Source organism: Chinchilla lanigera, unplaced genomic scaffold (assembly GCF_000276665.1).
Source record: "Chinchilla lanigera isolate Chin_1 unplaced genomic scaffold, ChiLan1.0 scaffold00011, whole genome shotgun sequence".
Classification (NCBI taxonomy): domain Eukaryota; kingdom Metazoa; phylum Chordata; class Mammalia; order Rodentia; family Chinchillidae; genus Chinchilla; species Chinchilla lanigera.
In genome coordinates, this window is record NW_004955412.1 from 34,899,209 (window position 1) to 34,911,754 (window position 12,546).

Below are 12,546 nucleotides of genomic sequence, written 5' to 3' on the forward strand. Positions count from 1 at the left end.
CTGTGTTAAATAGAATTAGTTTTTAAGGAATCTCCACACTGATTTCCATAGTGTTTGTATCAGTTCACACTCTCACCAACAATGAAGAAGCATTCTTTTTCCCCACAGCTTCTCCAGCATTTGTTATTGTTATTCTTGATGATAGCCATTCTTTCTGGAGTGAAATTGAATCTCAGTGTTGTTTTAATTTACATTGCTCAAATGCTGAATGTTTTTCATGTATTTATTGGCCATTTGTATTCTTCATCTGAAAAGTGCCTGTGCATTTCAGATGCCCATTTTTTATTGAGTCTGTAAATTTTGCAGAGTCTAATTTTTTGAGTACTTTATATATTTTAGATATTAGTCCTTTGTTGATCATGTTGCTTTTTATAAATAAAGTTACACAGGAGAGTAGACACACAGTGCTATAAAACTCCATTTGCTTCTCAGTCCACCCGAACTTCTAGCTGAAGCTCTTTTTCTTTACTAAGTCTCTCCAGGAATATTGTAACCATTTTGATTGATCTGAACCAAAATAGTGTGAAAGGGAAGGGACACAGGCAACAGATGCTTATTGAGCACCTTGTGCATTTCAAATGTTAAACTCGCATAATCCTTCCACTGGGGGCTGGGGATATAGCTCGGTGGCATGAGCGCCTGCCTGGCAAGCGCAAGGTCATGAGTTCAATCCCCGGTACCGCAAAAAAAATTAAAAAAATAAAAAAATCTTTCCACTGATGTGAGTGATAGTATTCCTATTTCACAGACAAGGAGTCCAAGGCTGGAGAGAGTTAAGTAACTTTCCCAAGATATAAAGAGCAGACTTGTGTAGTCTGCTCAGGAGTGAGTCTCACAGAAAACCCACTCTTGCCACTTGATTTGCACTTTGTGTTGGTATTGAATGGCATTGCAAATGCTTTTGCTTAAGTTCAGCACAAGTAGATTTAGTTCCCTGAACTCTTTTATGAATGTACCTTTCCCTACCAAGCCACACATGCTCAGATGAATAATGCTATGGTAGAGCCACAAACTTCACAGTTCTGCTCAGTGAACACTTCCAGAGCTTTACTCTGGTCTCACTGAGTTTGGATTCCCTTTCGATCATGCTCAGAACTTTACAGGGAACAATGAAATCCTAGGGAGGAATGGACCACTTCACAGCCACATGTGTCCTTAGTTACCCCTCCATTCCAAGAACAGGGCTCAACCATCAGCAAGGACAAGTGGAATCCACCTGTGGAGAATCAGTGTTTTACAGTGAAGTACCTGTCATTCTCCCAGAAAATTATGCCCCTCATAGAATAGTCATAGAGTCTTTCTTTATAATTTCACTGAGTTCTAAAGGATTCCCTAAAAGAGATCATTTAACAGGAAGAACCATTTCATAATGCAAGCACAGAAAAATCCAGCAGAACAAAAAAGGTATTGCTTTCTGAAAAGTGTACTCTGTCCAAAGTCAGATATCATCTCACATTTCCCGAGTAAACAAAATGGGTTCTTCAGTTAGGTAAATATATGCGATCAGGAGATAAAAAGAATAATAGAGAAAAGAGAGAGTGTGGGAAAAAGTCAGTGGGCCTAAGCAAAAGTGCTCTCTTTTTAATGTCTTTATTTTGTGTTTGATAAAGGGAGAGAGGCCAGTGTCATAAAGTAACTTTTACAAATGTTTAATTATGACTTTGGCACATGGTGACCAAAAATGGAAAGAAAGTTTAGGAAAGAAAAGACAGGATCATAATAGGTTATTGAGTTATTTTAAAAATTTTATTCTGCCTTTATGAGATTTTGGGGGAAAGTAATTAATTCACACTTGCAAAGGTTTGAACAGTTATAAATAATTATAAAGAAGCTTGTACAGTGGTGGAAGTTGAGGCATATCTTTGGCAACAATCTCATGTTTCTTGGCATTTCTATATAAATTTGATATACATACATACATTTTTCTATTTCTCAGAAAACTAAAACTATTAAGAGAATGTAGGAAAGCTACAAAAATGAAGTCCTCCTTATGTTAAATATTGAAAAATCTTGGTTGTTGCGAACTCTGGCATGCTTTACTGACAATTATTCTCAGAATTCTGTTGTTATTATGTTGTTGGATTTTTTTCTATCTTAGATACAATACAAGCTTTTAAAAGGATTTTCCTCGGTATTAAGTGACACTAAATCTTCCTGCCTCTGCAGTTCCAATTTCCGGTTATTTCATCCTTCTCTTAATCTGCTTGGCATCATAAGCTCCTGTTCTATTTTTCTTTCCTAGCTTTATCATCTCTTTATATTCAGAACTCAAACAAAGAATTAGCCTGCTGCTGTGTTATGTATACATACCATTATGATTTGGTCTACTACAGAAATGAATTGTGTTTACTTTAGCAATATATTTCATTTATGTACAGTATGTTGTATGCAGTTTTTGACTTGCTAACATTTTCAGCAGATTTTAGCGCTTTTTCCTTTCATCACATTTGGAATTAGGAGCTCTAAAGAAGGAAAGCAATATGCTTGCAAGAGAAAAATGGGCTGCACCTTTATTTGTAAAATGAGAAACGTTTATTTCCCAAATTTTAATGGATTACCTTCTCAAATTTCTGCAGTTACAGAAATATCCTCCGCCTCACTCCTGAACATTTTATTATCCTCCTCCCACCACGTTCATTGAAAGAGATTCCACAGGCCGGGTCTAGAGCATCGGTGCATCCATGGCAACCAGACTAGACTTCAGCTTTCTCTGTCACCGAGGCGCCGGTTTGGCCGCCGGGTGGTCGCTATGGTAACCAGAGGCGGGTCGCAGGGTCCCGGCGGGCTGGGCGCATGCGCGGGGCCGGGGATCCAGCCGCGCGCCAGTGGCCCCTCAGGTCCGCTCGACATGGCGCTGTGGCGGCGTCGGCTGCTCGGGCTCCGCTACCTCTGCCTGCTGCTGCTTTTCAGGGGTGAGTGGACGTTTCTACCGCTGGGAGAGTAGGCTGGAAGGACGCCGAGCGCGCCCAAGCAGCGGAGACGGTCTTGGGGATAGCGGTCCCCGCGCGGGACCTGAGGCTGCGCGTCCCGGGCTGAGGGTCCGGGCCGGCGGCGGGAACTTGCGGAGCCTGGAGCGGGCTGCGAGCTCCAGCGCCGCCCCGTGCCGCCCACAGTCAGGTCCGCCGCGCGCGGCTGTGCCTTCGGGAGGAGCGGGCGGGCCGCTCGCCGCGCGGAGGTGAGGCGGCCGCAGCAGCCCGGCCTCCTTTGTCTGCAGACCGCCGGGAGACCCACGCCCGGAAGCAGCGGCGGTGCGCGCTCGGCGGACTTGAGTTCTGTTCCCTTGTTTTCTACCCTTGGAATGGTCGTGAAACCGCTGGACGGAAGCACTGTAGCTTCCGATTAGTGATACGTACTGATGTGTGTACAGACTCACACACCGGGTACTCTGACGCTGATAGCGCAGTTAGTCCTTACAACAGGTGTGTTTTTATTTTTGGTGGTGGCACTGGGGATTGAACCCAGGGCCTTGGCACTTGGCAACATCCTCAGCCTTTTCAATTTTTATATTTTGAGATAGGGAATTGCTGAGTGGCAGAGTTGCCTAAGCTAGGCTTCAACTTGCAGTCCTCCTTCCTCGAACTCCCAGAGTGCAAGGATTGCAGGCGCTGCCCCCGCATCTGGAGCGAGGTGGGTTTTATTAATCTCTTTCAGAGTCCCGAGTCTGTTTTGCAGCGCAGCGTTTGGAGTAAGTACTGTAGTTTCAAACTTCCGTTTATGTAAAATACTCTTCCACTTTTCACCTAGTAGCTATCCGCAAGTAACCAGCCAGGACCTTTTGCAGTCTTGTGGTCATTTTAATCCTTGGTTTTGTTGACACCATTATCCCTTGATGTTTTTCAGAAAATACCGATTAAAATACCAAACGACTCCTCGGGAGTGGGGGTGGGCAGATTTAGGAAAAACAAAGCGTTCTTGTGTTTGATGTTCATTCTAGGGGGATGCTCAGGATTGTGGGTAGGAAAAGTGAGGATCTGGCCCAGAAGCTCTGGAAACAGAGCTTTGTGAGAAGGCCGAGTCTCATCGTGTAGTTGGTGACCATATCCTTAGCCTAAAAGTTATTTCCAAAACCATATTTCCCTTGTACACTGCTGGGGAGATATGAGTGACCAAAGGCTAACTAGGGGACAAGGGTGTCAGGAATGTCCAGCTCCCACTGTGTTGATCACACTGACACTGTCCTATTCACAGACTGAAACAACTCCCTATTGTTGAAAAGATTTGCTCACATGAAAGTTTGCAGTTTTTATTACAGAAACATTTGGCAGTTTACTTCAGGAATGAGGTTCAACTTGGTGGTTTATTAATAAAAGTAGAAAATGTTAAAGGCTTCACGTACTCTTTATCTGATTTTGCCCTCCCGAGAGGCTGATTTTGTGGCTTTTTTGCCAGTAAGAGTTGGGATTTACCTCCACATTTTGCAAACCATCTAGTTCACTTTGAAGGGATGTAGCTATCTTTTTTTTTAAGAGTTCTTTTCCCATTATTTGGTTTATATTCTGCGCATACTTTAAAACTTTTTCACAGGTCATGAAAACTGTGTTTTTACTTTTAGGAGTATTCTTTTTAAATTGCCGTTCATTATTTTTATTTAAAAATGTTCATGGCATAATAGAAGACATTTCTTTGGTTGTTACCCTTTACTAGGCTGTGTTCTAAATTTAATGTGAATTAATTCATTTAATCAATAGTTCTTAAGCATTGTTATTTTGCTCATTTGTTGATGCAGAAATAAATATGGAGAGATTGAGTGAGTTGCCCAGAGTGTATCCAGTGTGTCTTAAATTTAGAAGTCTCCAATTCGTGTTCATCCAACTTTTGGTTACTTGTATTCCATTTAACAGTGGAATTCTTATTATGGATTAGTTTAACCAAATTGTCAAGTGTTTAAAGCTATGTCATTTGTATATAAAATATTCCTTTGTTAAATAGATGACAGGTGCAGTTCAATTTTACAAATGTTATGCCACGTTTTTTTTTTTTTTTTTTGAATGATTATACAGTAATTACTGTTAGGTTTCCAAATCTTTTGATGTCCTAGAGAAAAGTGCTTCAAGCATTAACAGTTTGCATTCTTGGGGATAAGACAGTTTGTGTGATGACCATTACAAAATTGAAAAATCAAAATTTCTAGGAAAAATTTGAGAAAATGCTTTACTTCTATTTGCATTTAGTTGGAGCCCTGAAACATTTCTTTGAATGTCCTATCCTTATGTGTGTATTGTAATTCCATTTCATTACCTGACAGACTTTAATTACCGTTGTCTAGTGTATGTTTTAAGAAAAACAAAGAACATCTTCCCTGGAAGCAAGTGCAGTGCTTCCAGTTGGTTGCTTTTTCCTAAATGACTTGCTGATGGGCTTTTGTTCTTGAGTGCAGCAGGCTAGGAAGACTGAATGGATAGCTCCCGGAGATACTTAATTATAAGTAATTGTGGTTTAATCCAGTCAGAATTATCAGCTACCCAACCTCTAAGCTCTGCAGAGCTTCTTCTTGAGGCAGTCAGCCCTATAGGGTAGGTTTACCTTTAATTGATTTTGGGGGAAACAGGACTTTTATCAAGCGTACTTTCTGAGGTGGCCACTAGTGTAACAGAAGAAGCTATTGATTTAGTAGGAGTAGCAGCTGTTAGACATGTGATATTAGCAAATTCCTTCTCTGCAAATTCTTTGAATTTTTTTGAAACACAAGTTGAGTAAAGTTGGAATGTGTAGAAATGATCAAGATGCGATATATATGTATATATGTGTATCTATATCTATATCTATATATATATAGCAAGCCCCCAGAGCTGAATATAATTACTATTTATGGCAAACATGTACTGCTTAAAAAATGTTAGGGTGTACAGAGACTGCTGAAGGACATCCTAGGCATGCAGTTGGATTTTCTTTTCAGATGTGCTCAGAATCAGGTGGTGTAAATGTGAAGCTGCTAGGGTCAAATGCACACTTCAAGTTTTTGTTTGTAAATCTTGGAATTTCAGCAGTATAAGCAAGTATCTTTTCTAGAGTGTAAAGACATCCTGGAAGAAAGTTTGGGGAAGTACCTTCTTTTACATTCAGTTTAGCATAGACAGCTCATACACTAAAATATACTTTACGCCCTCTTTGGTACTTGTCACAGCACACACAAAGCATCTGAGAGTTAGTCCTTGTTCTGATGTCCCAGGGATGCTGTAGTTCTTGTGTGAGTGTATTTGCGTGTTTTCTTTGTTAACCTATCATGTGTACACGTTACATTGTCCATAAGTAATTAAAATGTGCAGCAGGAGAACCAGTGTTCTTGTGTAGAAAAATAAAACTAATAAAATTAGAACCACATAAACATTTTTTTTATATCTTCTTTCATTTATAGAGTATCTCAAGGTTCAGTCTTCTGCAAAGATTCTGCTATATCTGTGTTATCTGCTCTCTGATAACCTCAGCTCGCAATGATTTTTTTTTTCTTTTCTCAGACAGTTTTGCTGTGTAGTTCAGACCAGTCTGGAATTCACTGTGTAGGCTAGATTCACTTGTACTCGCAGTGATCCTCCTGCCTTAGCCTTCTCGGTGCTGGGATTAGAGGCATGTGCTACTGTCTGATGTTTAATCATATATCTTAGTCTTCAGTTCAGTTCTGTACATCAGACAGTTAAAAAAAGAATCTGATATTCCAGGAACTGTTTTCCATGGTAGGGGTGCAAAATGAATAAAGCTTTTCACTGTCTACAGAGCCAGGGTGACTGTATGCTAAATTACAGTGGGCTATAGTTGTTGGGATTGAGTGTTTTGTACTTTCTCAGTGATATCCATTAAAAATTTCTTGGGAACAGAGGCTGAATTTCATTTCTTTTGTATCTTTCTAAAGATGATGTACTAAATATTTTTGTCTTTCTTTGTCACTTGAAAGTCAGATAACAGTTCTTAATAGACTATGTTTAGATATTTTTAATCTGTTTTAGTTCTAGTGGCCAGATGAGCTTTTGGAAGTCTCAGTTTTTAATAGTACAATAGTTGTTGTTGTAGAAGAAAGAGTGGTATTTCTTGACTTGGTTTAATTTCACAATCTTTTTGCTGCCTTTTTTCTGTAGTTACAAGGTTATGAAAAACAGGAGGAAACAGTTATGACACAATTTCAGTGACACAGCTGCAAGTGTATACTATGTGCTTACACTGTGTCAGACATGGGAGCAAAACATGGAGGAAAGTGTACCAGAATGTTGATAGGTTCTGCTTCTGAGTGGACCGTTTTATGGCTGTTTCCTGTTTTTTTGTTTTTGTATTGAATTCTTTTATCCTTTTGTTGTTCAAGTTTTCTTTAATGAGGATGTTTATTGTATAATGAAAAATTTTTGTTTTGGTTTCTAGTGGATATAATAGTGGAATTTTGAATTTGGCACTAGTAGTGGAGTATTTAATTTGTTTATTTAATGTGATAGTATGTGGATGGATTGTCTTTTCTCTAGCTTGTTAGTGAATGTCAGCCACGTTGGGTGAAGGGCTGACTTGAAGTTCAGTTGCTTGATCATGATTCTTTGTGACTGTTTAGAAATTAGTTGTCACTGGCTTTGGATGCCAGAGCTAGCTGTGGCTTCCCCAACAAATGGGTCCCTGGAAACTGAAAGAGAACTTAGAGAGTACCTACCTCCCCTCAGTGATCTGAGGAATTGCCTCGGTTTGCTTCTTCAGATTGGTCACATTTATGGAGCCTCTACTCTGTGCCAGCTAAATAACTCCTGGAGGATCTCTGTTCTTTTTCCTTTGGGTGACAAGAATACAAGGTCAAATTGACTTGTAGGAAAAATAGACTCTGAAAGGTGTTCCCTGAAGCCAGCTATCAGCTGATGCACCATCACTACTTCTTGCCCAACTTGCCCTTCCTTGTTGGAGGTCTTCCTCCAAGGAAAGTATTTAACATCCTGAGGATGAAGTGCAGCTGTTTGCTGCTTACAAAGCATGCAGCAAATCCTGAGACTGCTGTTGGGTCCCCCCTACCCCAGTGTTTTCCATTAAAGCATTTCTATCAAGGTTCTGAAACTTTTAATCATCCAGTCCATAGTTATGTGGTAGTTCCATTTCCGTGACAATAAAGCCTTTAATGGGCAGGACTGAGAAATTTGGCATAATACTCCCCTAGTGCAGTGTTCCAGAAGGAATGTGCAATTGAGTTAACTAACTAGACAACACCTGGATAAATATTTCATATGTTTAAAAGGAAGAACATTTATTCTGGGCTGACCTGGTAGAGGAGACTTTCAAGAAGGAGCTGAACTTTTGGGATAATTTTGTTTTACATAAGTACATATTTGGGGAAATGGCGGTTTTGAAAGCCAAAAAAGTGGAGGAAATAACTTGAGCTAAGGCATGGACTTGGGAATGCATGTGTGGTATTTTGGGGCAGTAAGTTATTAGCATTCGGAATATCAACAGCTGCTATTTATTGAAAACTGTATCTAGGTATTGTGGTGATTGTTTTACCTGGTGTCCTAGTGAGCTCAGGCTATCTAACAGTACCACAGACTGACTCCTTAAATAGCAAACATTTGTTTTGGAGGCTGGCAGGTCGAAGATCAAGGTGATTCAATTCCTCAAGCAGCACCTCTTCTTGGCTTGGAGATGAAGACAGGTGCTGTGTCCTCACTTGGTGGAAGGGGAGAGAGCTCTGGTATATCTCTTCGTTGTAAGTACCACTAGCCCATAATAAGGGCTCCTTCCTCATCACCTCATTGAAACCTAATAACTTTTGAAAGCCCATTCTAATATCATAGTAGAGAATAAGGTTTCAACAGGGGGATATATTATTCAGTCCACAGTACCTGAATTTTAAAAACTGTCTTAGCAGTCAGTTTTATAGATTGTATTTTCAGATATGGAATCTGAGACGTGGGTAGGTAAATTCACTAGCTGTAGGTCACACTTACTAAATAGAGGAGCGAGACTGTCCATCATGGAGAACATTAGCAAATAACAAGATAATAAAGCTGTTTAAATGTCTGGTCAAGAAATTTGGACTTATGTAAAGTTTAGAAATTCATTTATTTGTTTGAAGCAGGGAAGTTATGTGATCAAAATGGAGTCAAGAAGATTGAAGAGGATAGGTTACTTAGGAGAGCTGTTAGACTAATTCCAAGTGTCCTTGGTGTTGTGCTGTTTTTTTCTTTTATGTAGAAGTCCCCTGCTTTGTTGTAGAGACCATGTCCAAGGCCCCTATTAGATGCCTGAAACATGATAGTACTGAAACCTATATATACCTTTTTTTCTATACATACTTAAATTTAATACCATTTTCATCTTTTTAAAATTTTTATTTTTTTGGTGAGGTAACAGGTATGTTTCTTTCTTATTGTGTGAAAAAATAAAACAAAATCTCATAACAAAGTAAAAGAATAACAATAGTATACTATATATCATTATGTTTAAAGTAGTTACTCAGAGTACAGGGCATAAACCAAAACAGTTCTTACAAAAAAGAAGTAAACAGATAATAACACAAAACTTCCTTTTCAGTGAATCAGGATAAACTAGCAGTATAAATGAAAGTAATTAGCATATATAGTGAAATATTTTAAAACAATGGAGTGTGTAATTTGAGAAATGCCTTTTTCATTTTAACCAAGCACTTGTGCCAAGAGTTTCACACTTCAAGGCGCATCAGCAAAAGCACAGTAGTATGAATGTTTTTCCTTCTTTACAGTGTCACAGATGGAAGATTGTTCTTTCTGTAAATCTTATGAGTTACTTGTTTTTGAGACAGGGTCTCACTCTGTAGTCCAGACTGGCATTGAACAGACTATATAGACAAGGGTGGCCTTACACTCATAGTCTTCCTGCCTCAGCCTCCCCAGTACTGGGATTACAGGCATTTGCTATTGTGTCCTGCTTCTCAGGGTAAATTTTAGCAAGCTCAACCAGTTTTTTTCCTTATTAATTCTAGAAAGTGTTAAAGATAACACTTTCTGGCTTCTCTGGGATGTCTGAATGGCCAGCATCATTTTTTGCACTCTGGGGCATTATTAAGTAAAGTAAGAGTTATATGAGCACACAATGAGGTTGTGATAGTCTGATAATCCACATACCTACTGAAGACTAATTAGTGGTAGATATGCTGAAAGGGGTGACTCATATCCTAGGTAGGACTAGACAGATAGCCATAGATATCATCATGTTATGCAGAATGACATACAGTTTCAAACTTATGAATTAGTTATTTCTTGTATTTTCTTCTATTTAGTACCGCATTTCTTTCTCCCTCACACTCTGGCACTCTCTGTCTAGGCAAGTGCTGTACAGCTGAACTACATCTCTAGCCTTTCCACTTAATATTTTAGACAACAATTGATCTCAGGAAACTAAAGCTGCAGAAGCAAACTGCAGATAAGGGAGAATACTGTACTTGAAAATATGCCCATTTTAATCTTGTTCTTGAAATGCATATTTGCTGGATGTACCATTCAAGGGTGGCAGTTACTTAGTCACCAGCTTGGATTGTGAATACCCTCTGGTCTCTGCCTGCAGTCTTACCTTCAGTCTTTGCTAGATTGTCTGTATTTTTTTTTTCTAACTAAAGGTCGTTTCTTAGCCTTATTATTCTGAAATGCTACTACAACATGTCTATATTTACTTGTTATACTTCTGTATCTGTGAATTTATTTCTTTCCTGTGAATTCTCCGGTGTTTTTCAATTGTTGCTTAGCTTCTATTTGCTTAATTTTTTTTTTTTTTTTATGGAACTCTGATTAAACATTGTTTACGGAAGAGAAGAATAGTTGAAGGAGGGGAAGGGAATGGGAAAAAAAGAAGAATCAGGATGATATGTACAGGTACAAATTCCCTATAATGAATGTGATCATTATATTGTAAGTGTACCCATAAAATTAATTAAAAAATAAACATGATTGTGTCACTCTGTCCTCCATTATGTCATAACTTGTATGTTCTTGCCTCTGTCTTCTTCTGGGTTCTTTATTCATCTTTGTTTTACAGTTACTTCTGCTTTCAACTATATCTAATCCATCATTAACCAATGTATAGTTTTTTTTACCAATTATATTGTTCACGTCTAAAACTTTACTCTTTTCTTATTGCTTTTTTTGAGACAGGGTTTCACTATGTAGTTCAGGTTGGCTTTGGACTCTGTAGCTCAGGATGACCTTGAACTCAAAGTGAGCCTCCTGCCTCAGCCTCTTGAGTGTTTGAATTATAAGCATGTGCTGCCATGCCCAGTTGTACTCCCTTTCTTTTTTGGTCTGCTTTTGCTTGCCTAGCTTTTTATTCCTTTAACAATTTTTAGAACATTACATGCACAGGCCTTTTATTTTCCATATATAATATTTCAAATATTTGCAGTCTTAGCCATCTAAATCTATTATTTGTTGTTTTTTACAACTGTTACATATGGTGATTTGTATCTTTGCTTTTAAGCTGATATTTGGTTGGTCTTAGTCTGTGAAAACTAGACCTAACCGAAGGATGCTGTTTTTTGGAGATCATATGCTTCCATGGAGTGCTACGGTGGCCACCTTTCAAAATGATTGTGGCCCCTTGCAGGATTCCTAGCATCATTTAAAACTGTTTGGTTCTGTGTCCTTACCTCCCTGCAGTCCTAAGGGCCCAGTCTCCTCACTGAAGTGTTAAAATAAGCCTTTGCCTCAGAGGACCCTCACCTCCCCATTGTATTGCTTTCTGGTTCAGCCCACAGTAATTTTAGTGTGATTCCTCTACTTCCTTTGAGGCCAGAGACATTGTAAAAGGATAGTTTTATGCAGGATCTAGCTGGTAGAGTGCAAAGGCTCTTTGTAATATCTAATCCATTATATACTTTTGGAAACAGGAAGTTTTTCTTAACCTGTTTGCCCTTTTGATTAACGTAAGAGTCTCACACCCTTCTTTATGAAGATAATGTTTTCTGTTTTTGTTTTTCAAGTCTAAAACAAATTTAAGATATTTGATGTACTTTTTAGAGTATGTACCCCCAGGAGGTTCTCATATTCCCCCGGAGAGGGTTGTATGGTTCTGGTAGCAAATTGTTGCTTTAAGAATGGGGCTGTATTATTTTAAAGATAAACCCAGCCTTAGAACTATAATCTCTGTCCTTGGATCAGTGTGTTTCACCTGTCATTGGAGACTCAGCAAACTTAAGATTTGGAGAATTCCAGCTATCCACATTGGATGGCCACCTGAAATGGCAGTTAATTCTGCTGGAACAGCTTTGATGCAGAGGGCCGAGTTCAATGATAGCGCTGAGCTTTTGCCTGAAACCTGAGATTCAGACCCTACAGGATGCAGTGCTGGCTCACTAAAAGGGCCCAGCCCTGTGGACTGTAAGGAGGAAAGCACTTAATGCATCTGTGGAAGGCTCTATTGTTCTTAGCTTTTCAAATTCTTTTTCTGGATGAAGGAAAGAGCACGGCCCCATGGGTGTTAGGATTCTGGATTCATTTCCTAGCTTTGCCTATGACTCATATTTTGGACCTTAAGGGAATTATATTGGTTTTATCCAAGTTGTTGGAAAGTAATTTAAACCCTACCTGTCTCATGCTACTACCAAAACATCTAATTTCTTTACTT

At 39.1% G+C, this 12,546-nt stretch overlaps 1 protein-coding gene across 3 annotated transcripts in view; it reads left to right on the top strand.

Moving 5' to 3' along the window:
- The first annotated feature begins 2,641 nt into the window (after positions 1-2,641).
- The window catches only part of Jam3 (junctional adhesion molecule 3), a 65,545-nt gene continuing 55,640 nt past the window's right edge, over positions 2,642-12,546 (top strand). The window contains exons 1-2 of one of the 3 annotated variants that reach the window (XM_005378586.2): positions 2,642-2,912; positions 8,534-8,659. In XM_005378586.2, coding sequence (XP_005378643.1) covers positions 2,750-2,912; positions 8,534-8,659 — 289 coding nt within the window. In that variant the 5' untranslated portion in view covers positions 2,642-2,749. Of the gene's footprint in view, positions 2,913-3,533; positions 3,628-8,533; positions 8,660-12,546 lie in introns of those variants that run through there. The other 2 variants (XM_013511148.1, XM_005378587.2) reach the window with 2 other exon arrangements.